Below are 17,589 nucleotides of genomic sequence, written 5' to 3'. Positions count from 1 at the left end.
CCATTATCTTTTGCCTGGACTTGCTGCAATATTCTTCTAACTCCTACTAATCTACTCTTTTCTCCCTGAATCTACTTCCCACACTGCAATCAGAGTGAACCTAAAACATAAATCTGAGAATGCTATGCTTCTATTAACCCTTTACTAACTGATCATCGTTTGTAGCTAACAACTAAAGGCCCTATTTTTCTCTTTTCTGCCCAATTCTTGAGTCTCATCTGCTGCCACCCTCTCTCTCATTATGCACCAGTCACATTGGCCTTTTTTTCAGTTCTTCACCAGTACCAAGATCCTTCCCCACCTGGGGCCTTTGCACATATTGTCTCACATCCTTTCCCTCCTTGTCTGGTCAATTTCTGGTCATGTTTCAGGCTCTAGCTGAAGCTCAGGACTTCAGGGAAAACTTCTTGGTCCTCTGACTAAGTGAGGTCTGTCTGTGCTTTCTCATTGCACTCTAACAACTGTTTGTTTTTTTAAAAAATTAATTAATTAATTAATTAATTTTTGGCTATGTTGGGTCTTCATTGCTGTGTGCCAGCTTTCTCTAGTTGCGGCAAGTGGGAGCTACTCTTCATTGCGGTGTGCGGACTTATTGCAGTGGATTTTCTTGTTGTGGAGCACAGGCTCTAGGTGCACAGGCTTCAGTAGTCGTGGCACGTGGGCTCAGTAGTTGTGGCACACGGGCTTAGTTGCTCTGTGGCATGTGGGATCTTCCTGGACCAGGGCTCGAACCCGTGTCCCCTGCATTGGCAGGCGGATTCTTAACCACTGCGCCACCAGGGAAGCCCAGAAGTGAACTCTTAAGACTTTCTCTCCAGCACATTGCCTGGCCTTCAATAAATACTTGTTAGAAGAGGGATTGAGTACTTTATGCACCCAGGGTCAGAGGTGAAACTAGAACCCAAACTAATTTCTGATACAGTATTCTTTTCTCAAACCATGAGCGGTCTGCCCCCTAAGATGATATCCCATACTCCAGACTTCCTCTCCCTCTTCCCAGTGATTAAATATATCAGTCTTGTGTGTTCTGTTCAGGGGCCTAATTAAAGCCAATCTGGTGAACTAATCCAGGTTTAGAGACTACCCTTCCCCCAGGATGTCTGCGTTTTAACTGGGAAATCCTGTAGGACAGAAAGTAATCCCAAAGGAACTAATCAAAATTTCAGCCACTATAAAAATATTATTGGAAGGAGGGAATTTTCACTATCATCCCTTAATGGGATTATAGGAAAGAAGTTTACAATGTACCAGATTTACTTTAATGTTTGTGTTTTTTGATTTTTGTTTTTTTGAACTTTATCTTAGTAGCAAACCTGTTAGGTAGGTTTTATTATCCCCTTTATCAAATGAGGGAATCTCTGTAAGTTTCAGTAATTTACCTAATGTCGCCAATCTGTTGGGGAGGCCAGTGTTTAGTCACTCCCCCTCCCTGATTATGACTCCTGGTCTAATTCTCTTTTTACCATACCACTGCCGCCTTCAAGGGTAAGTGTAGGCAACTGCTTACAGTTTACACATAAATCTGGGCCATGGGGTTAACTGGTTAATTTATATTTAAAAAAAAAGATTACTATGTTTCTTCTCTTCCCTTGGTGGGATCTATGCTCTGAACCTGGACTCTGCCAGAAGTCTATCACATTTGGTGCCTGACCTTATTCATTCCAAACATGAATGTGATTATGGGCAGAAAAAATGCATTGAGCACTTTAAGCAAAATTATGATGCAAAATCCAAGATGCTGTGTTATCATTTATTTTACTACTGAGTCCACCCAAGCTTCCTGTATCCAGGGAGGGGATGGTATCAGGTTGACACTTGAGTGCATTATTTATCTGTTTACTACTATTTGCAATAACAAAAGCTATTAGGAGATGGACTGTCCTGGGATCAAATATCCCTGCAGGAGTCAGGTTTGCCTCTGATTAAAAATGCTTCTGCCCATCCATCTTTTAGATCGCCTCAGGATTCTAGTTCCTGAATACAGGATTTCTCTTGGCCGTGGAGGGACACTATTATGTTCCTCTCAGTGTCAGGCAAACCTTACTATTTAATAGCTTTGTGACCTTGGGCACATGACTTAACCTCTCTGTTTCCTCAGTTATAAAACGGATTGGTTGACAGCTACTTTGAAGATGCTGAAAGGCTTTAATATGTTTGAAAGTACCTAACAACAAAGCCTAGTCTACAGCAGGTATTCAAATAGCATTTATTTCCTTTCTTCCCCAGGTAAGGACTTGTTGAAGGAACATGTAAAATTTTGTGTGGATGTGTGAAGTGTGTTTTTCTTGGAAATAAAGTCCACAGTTTAACAGATTATCATGGGGGCCAGCGACATCCCTAAAAAAGAATTGTGGATTCTCCTCCCTGCAACGCCAAAGGGTGAATCTCTTTCTCAGGGGACCGTATGTTTTCTGGATATTTTTGTTCTCTGGGCCCTGTTTCTGTAGCCTGCTAACAGAGGAGGATAACCAGGTGAGAGGGTGTCTTTCTCAGGGCAGGGACCCCTTGAACTTCCCCTGAGGCCTCTGTGACTCCTGTTCGTGTTCCCCCCCATATGGGGGTGGGGTGCCATCTGCAACTGGGAAGCAGGTTTATTTTAAGGCCTCTCAGCCTTCGGGGTTCGCTTCTTCACTGAAAAACCAGCTTTTGTGGGTTCCCCCAAGCTAGAGCTACTCCGTTCCCTCCAGCTGTTAGTCAAAACCTCGTGGTGCGACCCTGGCCGCCCCCACCCTCCTAGGCCCCAATCCCGAGGCGGTGGGGGCGGGGAGGGCGCGCGCGCGGCTTCCGCTCCTCCAGCCCAACAGAGGGCGCTGCGGCCCCACCTCTGCCTTCCCGGGGTGCTTCGCGCCGGGCCCCTTCAGCGTGGGTGAGCGAATGTGAGAGTCAGCGTCGCGCCGTGCGCGCCGTCCGCCTCCGCTGCTCGGCGCCCTTATTTCGGCTGCGAGGGGCGGGCGCGCGCGTAAAGGCATAGAGACGGGCGTTGAGCTCTCGGGCTAGAGCGTCGCCGAGTCGGAGCCGGAGCCCGAGCCGCGCGCTGTGTCTCCGCTGCGTCCGCCGAGGCCCCCGAGTGTCAGGGACAAAAGCCGCCGCCGCGCCGCCTGCTCCCGTCGCCGGGGCTCATCCGCTGCCGCCGCCACCCTGAGGAGAGTCCGTCGCCGTCGCGACCCGTGAAGATCCGAGAGCAATGTCGGCCAGCAGCCTCTTGGAGCAGGTACAGGCCCGGCCCGCATGCCTCGGCCATTGTGTGAGGCGAGAGGGAGCCCGACTAGGCCCGGGCCCGCCGCCCCCGGTCGGGCCGAGCCGAGGCGGCGCCTTTAGCGGGCCTCATTTTGAGGCTCTCAGGCCGGCCGCGCCCAGCGCCTCGGCCTCGGCCCGCTCTTCCCGCTCCTCCCTGGGCCTCGGAGACCGCCGGCCGCGCCGCGTTCCCTCCTCTCAGCGGGCCTCGTTTTTCTCTTGTTTCCTTCCCCTTCTTTGAAGCCCTGGTCCCCTCGCGTTGTTTGTGGCGCGGCCCCCCTCTTCCCCCTGGGCCCCGCCAGCGTCGCGCTTCCCCCGCCTCCCATCTTCAGCCTCCCCCTCACCCCATTCCTGACGCCTCTCCTTAGGCCTGCGCCTTTATTCCCGTATCGGTCTTGGCTTTAATTTGTCTCTTCTTTTCCGTTTTTTCTTTGGACGATGTGCTGCTCGGCGACGTTTCCTTCCCCCGCAGAGACCAAAAGGTCAAGGAAACAAAGGTGAGCCCAGCTCAGCCGGTGGCCCCTGGCGGGCGGGGGACCCCGCTTGGGGGGGCGGGGTCTCCGGGAAGCGCCCCGGGGAGAGGACCTTTCGGAAGCCGCTTAGTTTGCAGGTGCCTCACAGTTAAGTATTTGACCCTTTTGGTGTGTTCCTGCAGCTGGCGAACAGCTTTTTAGTGAACAAGGAGTAATTCATTAGGGGTGGGGGTGGATTCGGTTTTGAAATGTCCCAGGTCCTTAGTTTCCTGTAGGTCTTAGAAGGCCTTTGTTTTTCATCCTCGTGGATCACACTCTGGAAGTGCTCACATGTGATGGGGGAGGGGAAGCGGGAGGGAATAGAAATCTAGAGGAGCCAATAAAATGACCTTTTTAGATCAACTTGCTCTGGGTGGAGGGAGACATTTTTACTGACGAATGTTGTTCAGCATTCACTCTCATCTTTATCCTTTCGAAACCCAAACGTATTTGCTCTGTGTAGTACTGTTTTTCTTTGGTTAGGAGGTATTTGATTAATTTGGGATGTGGATTGTACGATTGAGACACTTCTAATTTGAATTTTTTCTCCTTTAGTACAAAATGGATCTGTACATCAAAAGGATGGATTAAATGATGATGATTTTGAACCTTACTTGAGTCCACAGGCAAGGCCCGTGAGTAGTTAACCATTTTCGTGCTTGATCAGAGGATGCAGTATATCATTATTCTTTCTCTGCTCTATCAATAAATTTCATTTTCAGGGGATGACTTTGTTAATATCAGTCAATATGTTATAAAACTAGTTGCTACAAATGTCATAGGCTGTTAAGGTTCTTATCTCTGTTATGAGCAAACATACCATTTTTTGAGGCTAGTACTGATAACATTTTACAGTATACTAACAGCAACACTTGTTTGAATAGTTCTTCCTCCTTAGCAAGAATGTAACAGTGCAAAACTTAAGAATACTTCCGGTGTTAAATGTTTTCATCCCCAAAACATTTTTCTTTTAGGAAAATTGGATTCATACGTGATGGGGAAAACTAACATAAAATCACCTGAACTTTATTCAGTGCTGCAGAACTGAGTATCTTCGTTTTGTTTAGTCACTAGTTAGTGGGTTCTTAGGTTATCAGAACTATTTTGGAGCTGGTTACTCTTTCAAGTTGAGCTCTATCTACATCTGTAAAGAGCAATTTTGTACATAACTGGCTTAGGGGAGCTGTAGGATTTACAAAATGGAGTTGAAGGAAGATAAACACTGTTGAGAACAGATCAAGAATGATGGAATTCCAGTTTTTGCAATGTAATCTGTCTCCTAATGTGAGGATCAGTTGCGTGTAGGTCCATATATGAACATGAACTGTGCACAGAGATTTCTTTGATTTAGCAGTTCTTTTGTGTTACTATCTTGGATCCCAAATACAGTCACAAAGTTGTAACTAATAAGTATAACTCACCAGACTAATAAACCAAAAGGAAAATTGACAACTCATCCAGAATATCCTAAAAGATGAAAAAGTTTGTGGAACATTTATATAAATTCTGAACAGATGGTGTATGATATGCATAACAGTCTTGAATAACTTGGCATTAGTGCGTGCGCATGTTTGGGCCTAATGCTTACATAAAACTTTTTGATCCCTTGTGTAGCATTTTCTGAATTGAAAGTGTAGAAACCGCTTAAGCAAGTGATTGGAAAAAAGTTTTTGCAGAAGACAACCAGTTAATCAGGAAAAGTAGGGAAGGAAGTAGAGGAATGAACTATTAATGGGTTCTTGCTCTTGAGGTAGTTTGCTTACATAATCATTATAACAAGGAGAGTGGGAGCATTTGGAAACAATTCTAGGTAGTTCTTGTGAAACATTGTGTAATTCAGATTTTTGAGCTCAGGGGCATGTGGGAACCTGCCAGTTCAGGTGTAGGCATTCAGCTCTATAGTGGCATAACCTGTGATATTAAGTGTGTTTTTTATTTATTAAGTAAGCTAAAGCGTAAATATTTTTGAAAAATTTGGTGGGGAGTTTGTTTTTTGTTAAGTAAGCTAAAGCTTAAATATTTTTGAAAAATTTGGGGGGGGGAATATAAATTTTGGTCGAATAGACATAATCTGAGACTCTGTAGTCTTGTCTGTCAAGGCTATTTCATCTACTTTTTAACCAATTTTTTAAAAAAATTTTTAATTTTATTTTTTATTCAGCAGGTTCTTATTAGTTTAATCAGTTTTTCATCACGTTACATTGGAATAATTCTTCAGGCTTAATCTATTAAGGGTGGACTGAATTTCTTATTCATAATGGATTTGGGGCTGTTAAAATTATAACACTGTCTTCGAGAAATAGACTTCTCTTAAACTTGAGGGTATATGTGAAAGACTTAGGTTTTTAAAAGAAAATTTAGAATTGGCAGAGAGAAGCACCACCATTTTATCAAACTATATTAGTTGAAATGTTTAATCTTCAGGAGATGTGTTTTAGTGGCTAGGAAGAAGTACTATTGACTTTGGTAATACAAACTTAAGGCCTGACTTAGTATAGTTATGGTCATCCAAGTCTCTTAAGAACAAAACTGCCTATTGACTAGTTAGTGGATTCTTAGATACCAGAGCTGTTTTGAAGTTAAAGTCGTCTATTTTTGAGTTGACCTGAGTCTATATCTATAGAAACCAATTCTGTGTATCTCTGGCTTCTCATTTAAGGGAGTACTTTGTGAGTTATAGGATTTGTAAAAAAGAACTGTCAGTATAAATGAAAGTAAAAATGTTTCTGCAATGTAATCTATCTTCTAATGTGAAGAATAGTTGCGTATAAGTATTTCTGGTTGTCATTCTGAAGGATGATTCCTTTTTTAACGATGTAGACCATACTGTCTTTAGAATTATATTCCTGTTTTTTTTTTTCTTTTTTTTGTGGTACGCGGGCCTCTCACTCTTGTGGCCTCTCCCATTGCGGAGCACAGGCTCCGGACGCGCAGGCTTAGTGGCCATGGCTCACAAGGCCCAGCCGCTCCGCGGCCTGTGGGATCTTCCCGGACCGGGGCACAAACCCATTTCCCCTGCATCGGCAGGCGGACTCTCAACCACTGCGCCACTAGGGAAGCCCTATATTCCTGTTTTTAATGAAAAAGTTAGGTGTGCATTTTAGCTTACGGCCTTAACTTTTATAGGTGAAGCAAAACAGGTAGCAACATTTTTTTTAGTTTTGAATCCTCTGGAAGTTACTGTGCATTTTTTTTCCAGGTTATAATTAAATAGTGGCATCTCTTGATGTTCCCAGATGGTTTGCCAGGAGGCTTTACTATAAACTAGGTGTACTGAACCTTGATTTTTGGCTTATGGTTGAGGAATGGCTGCACAGATTTTTGGGATAGAACTTGAAATTTCCAGTTATTTTTGTTTCATCTATTATATAGTAAGTTTTAATAGGAAACTCTTGTGAATACTTTTTTTTTCTGCCAATATTCCCACTCCTTCAGTCCAGAGATAGTGGTTTTAATGAAGGCATCATCTCAGTACATCTACAGAGGAAGACTTAAACTTAGTGAGATGACAGGTTTTCCCTTTTCTGAATTGTAGTAGTAAAAGGTAAGGCTGGTATTCACTGTATGTCAGTTTAATTTTAAATGTTTAAGCAGTTCAATTATTAAACCAAAATAGTATCTAAGTCTTTAAAAATAGCAAGTTTATGGGAAGAGACCATCTGAAAAGGTCACTCTCCTTTTTTATGGTAATGACTGAAATATTTGAATTGTGTGAATAATTGGGAGAGGAAATGTCCTGTTCGTTTTATGTATTTTTGTGTTTAGTTTTAATTTACCCCTTTTTTTTTTTTTCCACAGAATAATGCGTATACTGCCATGTCAGATTCCTACTTACCCAGTTACTACAGTCCCTCCATTGGCTTCTCCTATTCTTTGGGTGAAGCTGCTTGGTCTACTGGGGGTGACACAGCCATGCCCTATCTAACTTCTTATGGACAACTGAGCAACGGAGAGCCTCACTTCCTACCAGATGCAATGTTCGGACAACCAGGAGCCCTGGGTAGCACTCCATTTCTTGGTCAGCATGGTTTTAATTTCTTTCCCAGTGGGATTGACTTCTCAGCTTGGGGAAATAACAGTTCTCAGGGACAGTCTACTCAGAGCTCTGGATATAGTAGCAATTATGCTTATGCACCTAGCTCCTTAGGTGGAGCCATGATTGATGGACAGTCAGCTTTTGCCAGTGAGACCCTCAATAAGGCTCCTGGCATGAATACTATAGACCAGGGGATGGCAGCCCTGAAGTTGGGTAGCACAGAAGTTGCAAGCAATGTTCCAAAAGTTGTAGGCTCTGCTGTTGGTAGCGGGTCCATTACTAGTAACATCGTGGCTTCCAATAGTTTGCCTCCAGCTACCATTGCTCCTCCAAAACCAGCATCTTGGGCTGATATTGCTAGCAAGCCTGCAAAACAGCAACCCAAGTTGAAGACCAAGAATGGCATTGCAGGGTCAAGTCTTCCACCACCTCCAATAAAACATAACATGGATATTGGAACTTGGGATAACAAGGGTCCTGTGGCAAAAACCCCCTCACAGGCTTTGGTTCAGAACATAGGTCAGCAGCCAACCCAGGGGTCTCCCCAGCCTGTAGGTCAGCAGGCTAACAGTAGCCCACCAGTGGCTCAGGCATCAGTAGGGCAACAGACGCAGCCATTGCCCCCACCACCACCACAGCCTGCCCAGCTCTCAGTGCAGCAACAGGCAGCTCAGCCAACCCGCTGGGTAGCACCTCGGAACCGTGGCAGTGGGTTCGGTCATAATGGGGTGGATGGTAATGGAGTAGGACAGTCTCAGGCTGGATCTGGATCTCCTTCAGAACCTCACCCAGTGTTGGAGAAGCTGCGGTCCATTAATAACTATAACCCCAAGGATTTTGACTGGAATCTGAAACATGGCCGGGTTTTCATCATTAAGAGCTACTCTGAGGACGATATCCACCGTTCCATTAAGTATAATATCTGGTGCAGCACAGAGCATGGTAACAAGAGACTGGATGCTGCTTATCGCTCCATGAACGGGAAGGGCCCCGTTTACTTACTTTTCAGTGTCAACGGCAGTGGACACTTCTGTGGCGTTGCAGAAATGAAATCTGCTGTGGACTACAACACATGTGCAGGTGTGTGGTCCCAGGACAAATGGAAGGGTCGTTTTGATGTCAGGTGGATTTTTGTGAAGGACGTTCCCAATAGCCAGTTGCGACACATTCGCCTAGAGAACAACGAGAATAAACCAGTGACCAACTCCAGGGACACTCAAGAAGTGCCTCTGGAAAAGGCTAAGCAGGTGTTGAAAATCATAGCCAGCTACAAGCACACCACTTCCATTTTTGATGACTTCTCACACTATGAGAAACGCCAAGAGGAAGAAGAAAGTGTTAAAAAGGTAACCAGCTTACCCTTCTTAAGACTTTAAAGGAAGGAGAAGGAACTAGAGAGAACAGGAGAGGTATTATACTGAACCATTAATAAAAGCTTTGTAAATAACACAAGTATCACTTAACAGTTCAAGCCTTAATGGAGGATAATTGGTCTTATTTGAACCTTAGTGTGAAAGAATATGGGAACATTAATGGAGGACAGAAATGTGGGCTTAAATTAAAGGAAAGCAGAAACAGCCATAGAGAAACTGGCTTTACATGATGCAGAAAGAGGTGAAGAATGAGTCTGAAAAAAACACAAAGAGAATAATTGAAGTGATAGAAACGTAGAAATGAAAGTAGGAGAAGATTGAGGCTGTAATGTGGCAGAGAAAAAGATAATTTTGTCAGAATTAACTTTTGGCCTTGCTGGGGTACTGTGGTTAGTTTCAAGAGTTGGTGTGTCACCAAGCCGTGACATTTCTGCCTGCCTGCTGACAGCTAGCAGTGTTGAGGATGTTTTTCAGATCTTTCTTCCTTGCTTGTCTTTTGTAGTGTTTTGCTTAATCACGTTTTTTTCAAAATATTTTTCCCATTAGAAAAGGTAATTATATAAAATTTGTAAAGCAGATCATCCAAAAAAGCTGGCCTCTTACTCTTAACATTTGGTTGTATTCCTAAAGATTCACTTTCTCTTTTCCTCTGTAACAAGTGGGAATCATGGACAGAGTGATAGGGAATAGTTCCAAAGTAAAGAGTTGAATTTATTTGAAAGGGTTGGTAATGCTTGATCCCATGTATTGAGTGTAAACTCTAGGACCATAAGAAAATGATAAAATACTGGTTGGGGCAGATCATATTATCCAGAAGTTAGACATGTTGAAGTATAGGAAGTAGGTGAAAAGATAATGGCAAGGAGAAAATGTTTTAAAAACATATGTATATATTAATGATAGCATCCTGAGTGGTTAGCTTCAGATGTAAAATAAACAAAACCTAACAGACTTAATGTAAACACATTTTCCTTGAATTTGTCATTAATTCATAGGGATCTTATGTAATTGATCTAGGACCTGAGGCACTTGTTATGCCTCTATAAAGACCTATTCTTTTGAGCAGTGGGAGGAGGACTGCTCAAAGGAGGAAGTTTGCTCTGGTAGATTCTCGACCTCCATAACACAGAATCAGAGGTCCATAGTTGTCTAACTAAAGCAGGGTGGTTGACTGTTTTATTTTTGACTGCATTGGGTCTTCGTTGCTGCTTGCGGGCTTCCTCTAGTTGCGGTGAGCGGGCTTCTCATTGCAGTAGCTTCTCTTGTTGCAGGGCACGGGCTCTAGGCGCGCGGGCTCTAGGGCACAGGCTTAGTAGTTGTGGCGCATGGGCTTAGTTGCTCCACGGTACGTGGAATCTTCCTGGACAAGGGCTCGAACCCGTGTCCCTTCCATTGGTAGGTGGATTCTTAACCCCTGAGCCACCAGGATGGTTGAATCTTTATCTTCCAGTGTGTACAGACAAATAAGAAATAGAGGTATACTTGTCAGTGATGCTGAAAGTATTGGGGAGATGGAGCCAGGTTACTGGAAAGTTGGCTGTCAGAAAAAACTTGGTACTTTTTAGTTCTTTAAACTCTTCCCTTTCCCAGAGTTTAACAGTGTAACTTAAAATCCTCCAGAGTCTATAGAAAAAAGATATTTGATTATTTTTGCCAAACATCTGAAAGGCTCTAAAGATGTCTTAACAGGCTTCTGTTTCTAGAGGAACAAGGAAGGAGGCTGTGGCCTTTTAGGCATCATGTAGTGGCATAGCAGATTATTAACGTGTGTGGGGGCATCCAGGTGCTTGGTTTAACTACTTGAAATATGCATAATATTTGTTACATATTAAGAATCTGCTTACTTTCATCTGCAAAGTTCTGTCCTACATCTTGTGATTTAAAAGCAGGAAGGCAAAGATAGGAACATTTTTTGGACTGTGCGGCATAGCCTCTAAGATAAATTTGTATTTGTTAGAACTAGTGGGGAAGCTTGTGTTTAAAAGTGAAGTAGTAAGTCTGAGGATTGTTAATTTGTGTGCACTTTTAATCAAGTATATATCTGTATTAAATTCATTTGAGTGGTTCAGTGAATAACACTTCATAAGTAGGTGTAAGATTCATTGACTAGCCTTGTGTTTTCAGTGAGTGTAATAGTAATCAAGGTTTAGGGTCTTTGTTAAGCTAACTAATGGCTCTTTCTTAAAACCGGTCTGTAAAGACTTTTGATGAATGAGTATCCTAATTGTTCTGAGGCTGGTGAACAAACCACCAAAAGTAAATACTTAAAAGCTTCAATTATACTTGTGTCAGATTACTTTTTAGTTTACTTTCTTTAAAAAGAGCTTGCTGGGGTTTCAGGAAGGTCCCTATGATTGCTTCCAAACCCAGCTACCCTTTCAGTCAGTAGTATTGCCTTACTCCTATGTTGCCCACTGTTACCCTTTAACATCCTTACATAACTGACTGTAAACTGTTCTTCCAGTTTTTATTAGGCTTCCAAGACAAAACAAGTTTCATGATAATGGGACTGATAGCTCATTGAAGCATTGACTCCCTTAAGTGGGGTGTTGGTATATGTGCCTTGGTATTATTTACAAGATTGAAAAAAATCTTCCAGCCAAATGGAAACTCAGTCAGTAGGGAAATACTTAAAACTTCATCCTGAAAATGATGTCACAACTGTTCTAAAGTTCCATGATTGGGCATGTTTCTTGGCAGAACACACTGAAGCAGAACTACAGCCATTTTTGCCTTGTTCTGTTACATGATCTAATTCAATACCATAGAACCTTCAAGATCTGTCTGGCTTGGATATTTTGGATCTATCTGGCTTGGCACTTCCAGCAAATTTTAGTCACTTCATTTACTTTGTTGTATACTTCAGATACTATTTTGTAAACTGCTTTCTTCATTTATTTAGAACTTTCCTCTAATTGATATTTCTTCTGTGACATCACTTTTTAAAAATTTATTTTTGTTTGTGTTGGGTCTGCGTTGCTGCGCGGGGGCTTTCTCTGGTTTCATTGAGCGGGGGCTCCTCTTCCTTGCGGTGAACAGGCTTCTCGTTGCAGTGGCTTCTCTTGTTGAGGAGCATGGGCTCTAGGTGCGTGGGCTTCAGTAGTTGTGGCTCACGGGCTCTAAAGCGCAGCCTCAGTAGTTAGGACTTAGTTGTTCCGCGGCATGTGGGATCTTCCCAGACCAGAGCTCAAACCCGTGTCCCCTGCATTGGCAGGTGCATCCTTAACTGCTGAGCCACCAGGGAAGCCCAGTAACGTCACTTTAAAAAAAAAGAAATTTTTGAATTTTATTTTTTTATACAGTAGGTTCTTCTTAGTTACCTATTTTATACATATTAGTGTATATAGCTGTGACATCACTTTTGATGGCTTCATAGTGTTCTATCAAAAATTTATTGTAATTTACCAGTCCCCATTACTGAATGTGTCAGCTTCTTTATAATTTTTTTCCAGCTACAGTAACACTGTTGTAAACATTCTAAGATATAAATATTGATTCATACCTATCCATAAGTGCTGTGTCAAAGGATATATGCTTTTTGAAGGTCTTGCCTGTGCTATATATTGCCATATGAGCTTTTTTCTTAAAATTTTTTTGGTGTTGTTGAGTATTACTGTCATCTATTCAGAAGATGATGGCAGTCAGTTAATCTTTTTCTCTGTCTAACTTTGGAATAGTGGGGCATAAAGGAAGAGGTACTCCCTGCATTAGTGTTTTTTTTTTTTTTTTTTTTTTAATAAACCTCATAAAATAGTTGGTTTAGGTTTTTTTTTTTCCCCCCAATATTTATTTATTTGGTTGTACCCAGTCTTAGTTGCAGCAGGCAGGCTCCTTAGTTGTGGTTCCAGGGCTCCTTAGTTTGCCACACGCGGGCTCCTCGTTTGTGGCATGCGAACTCTTGGTTGCAGCATGCATGTGGGTCTAGTTCCCTGACCAATGATTGAACCCGGGCCCCCCGCATTAGGAGTGCGGAGTCCTATCCACTGTGCCACCAGGGAAGTCCCTAGTTGGTTTAGTTTTGTCTTATCTTTCTAGCTTTTTAAACTCTAGGTAAAAATAAGATAGTCTAGGAGGGGAGACTAAGGGCTGTGTAATTCTCTTAAAGTCTAGCCCAACATGAGACTCAATCAGGCACTTGGGTAAAGATTTTTCTGAATAACTGGAAAGCTAAGGGGAGATTTAGGAGAGACAGATCTAGAGTAAATATTACTATAGGGACAACAGCTTAAGGTGTATATTTTTAAAAATTTCATTACTATAAAGTGAGAATAGCAGGATTTTTTTTTTTTGGACCGAATTATTTAATTAGGTTCTTTGAAAGAAGTTTAGAACACTACTTTGTGAGGATAAATTCCATTTGTAAGAGTGAACACAGAGCGGAAGTAGCCCTGGAGTTGAGGAAAAGCTTTGATTCTTTGCAGAATTTGTGAGTCCACAGCTTTCTGATCAACCTTCCGCTGCTCTGTAATCTCGTATTTCTCTCTCTCTGTGTCGAAGATCTCACCTTCCTGGTGCCTGGGCTTATGCAGTTTCTTCTTGAAGTGTAAGCATCAGTGAGATGTTCTGGGATTTTCACACCACTGATATCAATTTTGGTGGAAGTGCCAATGACAAATTTCTGGTGTGTTCTTCGCAGAGGAACTCGATTGAGGGATAGAGGCCCAGTTACAAGTAGCAAGCCACTGCTCAGCTGCTTCAGGAAAATGACCCTCTTGCCTCTGTGGCACCCAGTGAGGATAATCGGAATGGTCCCAGGAGTGATGCTAGCGCACAGTTTTCTCACATGATTACTGAAGGGTTTTTTGCCGACTCAACAGCTTTCGGGGCACATCTTCAGTAGGATAATACCTAGGCATTTGGGGAAGTTTAACCACCTGGGTACCACCATTCTTGTCACCACCAACTGGTTTTGTGACAGTAGCAAGAACCTTCACTTTCTTTTTCTTTTCAACCTTGGATTTAGCTGCTGAATACTTCCTCTTGTACAAGGCCTTTCTGGAATACATAGCCGATGGAAATATCTGCCAATTCCTCTGACCAGGACAGGGTTTTGGCTGCAGTGGGGCTTCCCCTTCTTAACCTGCTTCACCTTTTTAACCTTGCCACCAGCATCAGCCTTCTTGGCTTCAGGTGTTTTCTCCTTAGTGTCTGGCTTCTCAGCCTTTTCATCCGCCATCTTGCAAGATGGGAAAAAGAACTCAGCATTTCTTCCCCTTTAGGATTATTCTGATTTTCAAGCAGAAGACCTAAAAACGGTGACTTGGAGTGTGTTTGGACATACTGAAAATTTATTATGGTGGTTAAGAATTGAGATGAAACTATTTATATTTTCTTTGAATAACTTTACTGTGTGCTAGACACTACAGAGAAACCACGAATGTATTGTCAGGGAGCCTTATATTAGTGACAAGTAACAATACAAAATGAAAAGTGTTTTCTCAAGGTATGCACAAGGTGCCAGTTTGGAAGCTTGAAGATTGCCTAACCCAGCTTGGGGTGTGGGTTGATTGATCATAGAAGAATCCTGGAAGAAGTGTTCTCTGAGCTGAGCCTTGGAAGATGTATAGAAGATAGCCAGAGGTGTTTTGAGAAGAGTGAACGTGGTTCAGAACAGCCTAACTCTGTATAGATAATAACACTGTAGAGATGATAAGTTGGAATAGGAATTCCTGTACAGTTCAAGAACAAGTCTAACTGGAGTTTGTGGAGTGGGTTTCCAGGAAGGGAAGTTTGGAGATTAGATTAGGAAAAGGGAGTTAAATGAAATGTTAATGCAGTTAGTTGGATATAGAAGGAATCTACTGAGAGAGATACAAAGTTGGCTTAAAAAAAAGTACTAGAGTTTAAGAGAATGAGGAGTAAGGTCTAATTTGAGTTAGCATGGCAGAGTTCCTTGATGTAAGCTTCAGTGAAAGGCAATGGGAAACTTGTAGAAGTAAAGGTGAACCAGTACTTCGTAATAATAGGTATCATTACTGTATATATATATAGCTCACTTCTTCCTGCAGTGTGCTTTATACATGTTATCTGATTTCTCATTGTAGTGTTTAGCTTAGTAGAGATGATTTATAAGGGGAATATGATAGCTGTTATCAAATGATTCTTCATGCTAGTGACAGCACTGGAACCAATAGGTAAAGGTTATAGGGATTATAGGGTTATAGGATTTTTGTAACTAAAGGGGGAACTTTCTAAAAATGGATTCTTAGTCACAGGAGGGTTTCAAGAAGAGACTAAAAGAACTTTTATTAGGTGAATTGTAGAGAAGATTCACACATGGGGTAGTTTATTTAGATCAGAGAAACCGAGGAGTAAAAGAGGATTAGGTTGCCCAAGATAACATTTGAGGTTCATGGAGAGGAATTGATGTTACAAAACAGGTCTTTTTAGTAAGACCTTATTTTTGTTTGTGTTCTATAATTTCTGCCTAAATACTAATTACATATAAAACATAAGAAAGGACTTGAGAACAGAAGGAGATAGATGACAGATAGGATTTGTGGATTCTCAGTGAATCTTAGTATAGATCTGGTGTTTGGGTAGTTATTCATTAATATATTTACTGTGTATTAATGAAAAAAATTATTACCTAAAATGTAATAAAGACTTAGCAAAGGCACATAGAAGTGATTACTTGAGAAATGTTTCCTTTAAAAAAAAAATCTAGTTTTCCTGTAGTGTTGGCACAAGTAATATTTCTCTTTACATAAGGAAGTTTTTTTTCCCTTACAGCCATCTTTTTCCTCCTAACCCTTTAATTTGGGCATTTAGTCCCTTGTTTACAAATGTTTGAGGTAATCATCTTGGCTCCATTTTCAACTTTAGAAAAAAATTTAAAATATCCAAGTTTTAGTGATACAGAAATCAGAAAAGAAAGAAACATCACTTTAGCCAAATATATTGTTTTCTTACTCTTAAGTCGTTAGGAAATAAATGACCATGCAGTATTGTTCTTTCCATTTAACATTACTCCACTCCACCACTGTTTTAAATTGCTTCTTCAGAGCTAATGAGTGGGCATCCTGTTTTAATCAAGATGGCAAACCAGAATGTTTTGTAAAATTCTAAGGCCGTCTATGTCTTCTCCTGTCTTGCAGATAAATTTACTTGTTTTTCTGCCAGTAGGGTTGAGGGAATTCTATTTGTGTTACTCACCACCTTCCCTGCTTTGTGGATAAAATGCCTTTCTGTAGCCTTGTTAAAGGAGGACTGAAAGAGAATAGGTGATACTGAATCTGGATCTCTTTGAAGCATGCCCTTTGTTTGTATCCATCTTTCAACAAATTTTTAAAAAATTAATTTAATTTATTTTATTTTTGGCTGCATTGGGTCTTCGTTGCTGCACGCGGACTTTTCTCTGGTTGTGGCGAGTGGGGGCTACTGCTCTTCATTGTGGTGCAAAGGCTTCTCATTGTGGTGGCTTCTCTTGTTGGGAGCGCGTACTCTAGGCATGTGGGCTTCAGTAGTTGTGGACCATGGGCTCAGTAGTTTTGGCTTGCAGGCTCTAGAGCACAGGCTGAGTAGTTGTGCCCCATGGGCTTTAGTTGCTCCTTGGCATGTGGGATCTTCCTGGACCAGGGCTTGAACCCATGTCTCCTGCATTGGCAGGCGGACCACCAGGGAAGCCCCCAAATGTTTGTGTTAATTGCTAGGATAGAACAGATAAACAAGGCACCATCTTTGGCTTAGGACCAGACAGTGTTGTTAGGTGGACAACAAAATGGATAAAATATGAGATAAGAGCTGTAATAGAGGGATGAAGAAATATTTTGGCTTTCTGGAGAAGTAATAAATTTGGGGAAATTAAAGTCTTCATAGGGGAAACAACATTTGATCTACATCAAATAGAATGAGTAATTGGGTAATCAGCACTTAAATGATAGCACAGTGCTTGGCACATGGTATACATAAAAGTTCAGCTATCTCATCTAATATATCATTCTCATATTTTAGATGAGGAAGCAGGCTCAAAGAGGTTATTTATACAAGGTCTCATAGCTAACAAGTGGTGGAGTTGGTACTTCAATGTCCAAGTCCAATAATGTGCTAGAGCTAGCTAATTGTGAGCCAGTTGTTTGGCTTTCAAGAATTTTAGCAAGCTCTAGTTGTTAAAACAGTCATTATTAAACAAATTACATAAACTTAAAAATTAAATACGTCGTATTAAAAGGTGTTTTAAATGCCTTTCTATTTACATTGAATTACATTGTAAACTACAGTTAGTAATATGTTACAGTTAAACTACATAAACTTAGAATACCATCATGATTACCATTAAACCATAATATTTAAATTCATCACTCTTAAAGTTATTACATCTGTATCAATATATAATATTGTGCTTTTGCACATGTCTTCTCAACCCCACTGTATTCCTGTATTCCATTGGTAGTTTGAGGTCAGCCATGTTATTGACACCATGGAAATTGGCAAA

At 41.7% G+C, this 17,589-nt stretch overlaps 1 protein-coding gene and 1 pseudogene across 2 annotated transcripts in view; one reads left to right on the top strand and one right to left on the bottom strand.

The window, feature by feature from the left end:
* Positions 1-2,827: 2,827 nt before the first annotated feature.
* Positions 2,828-17,589, top strand: part of YTHDF2 (YTH N6-methyladenosine RNA binding protein F2) — a 33,169-nt gene continuing 18,407 nt past the window's right edge. Inside the window, exons 1-4 of one of the 2 annotated variants that reach the window (XM_059036161.2) lie at positions 2,828-3,211; positions 3,707-3,731; positions 4,302-4,381; positions 7,545-9,128. In XM_059036161.2, coding sequence (XP_058892144.1) covers positions 3,185-3,211; positions 3,707-3,731; positions 4,302-4,381; positions 7,545-9,128 — 1,716 coding nt within the window. In that variant the 5' untranslated portion in view covers positions 2,828-3,184. Of the gene's footprint in view, positions 3,212-3,706; positions 3,855-4,301; positions 4,382-7,544; positions 9,129-17,589 lie in introns of both variants that reach the window. The other variant, XM_067013231.1, reaches the window with a different exon arrangement.
* LOC131740642 (large ribosomal subunit protein eL6 pseudogene) lies at positions 13,439-14,331 on the bottom strand (annotated as a pseudogene).

The sequence above is a fragment of the Kogia breviceps genome, chromosome 1 (genome assembly GCF_026419965.1).
Source record: "Kogia breviceps isolate mKogBre1 chromosome 1, mKogBre1 haplotype 1, whole genome shotgun sequence".
NCBI classification, from domain to species: Eukaryota; Metazoa; Chordata; class Mammalia; order Artiodactyla; family Physeteridae; genus Kogia; species Kogia breviceps.
The sequence above is the reverse complement of the archived record's forward strand: the minus strand, read 5'-3'. Positions and strand labels throughout refer to the sequence as shown.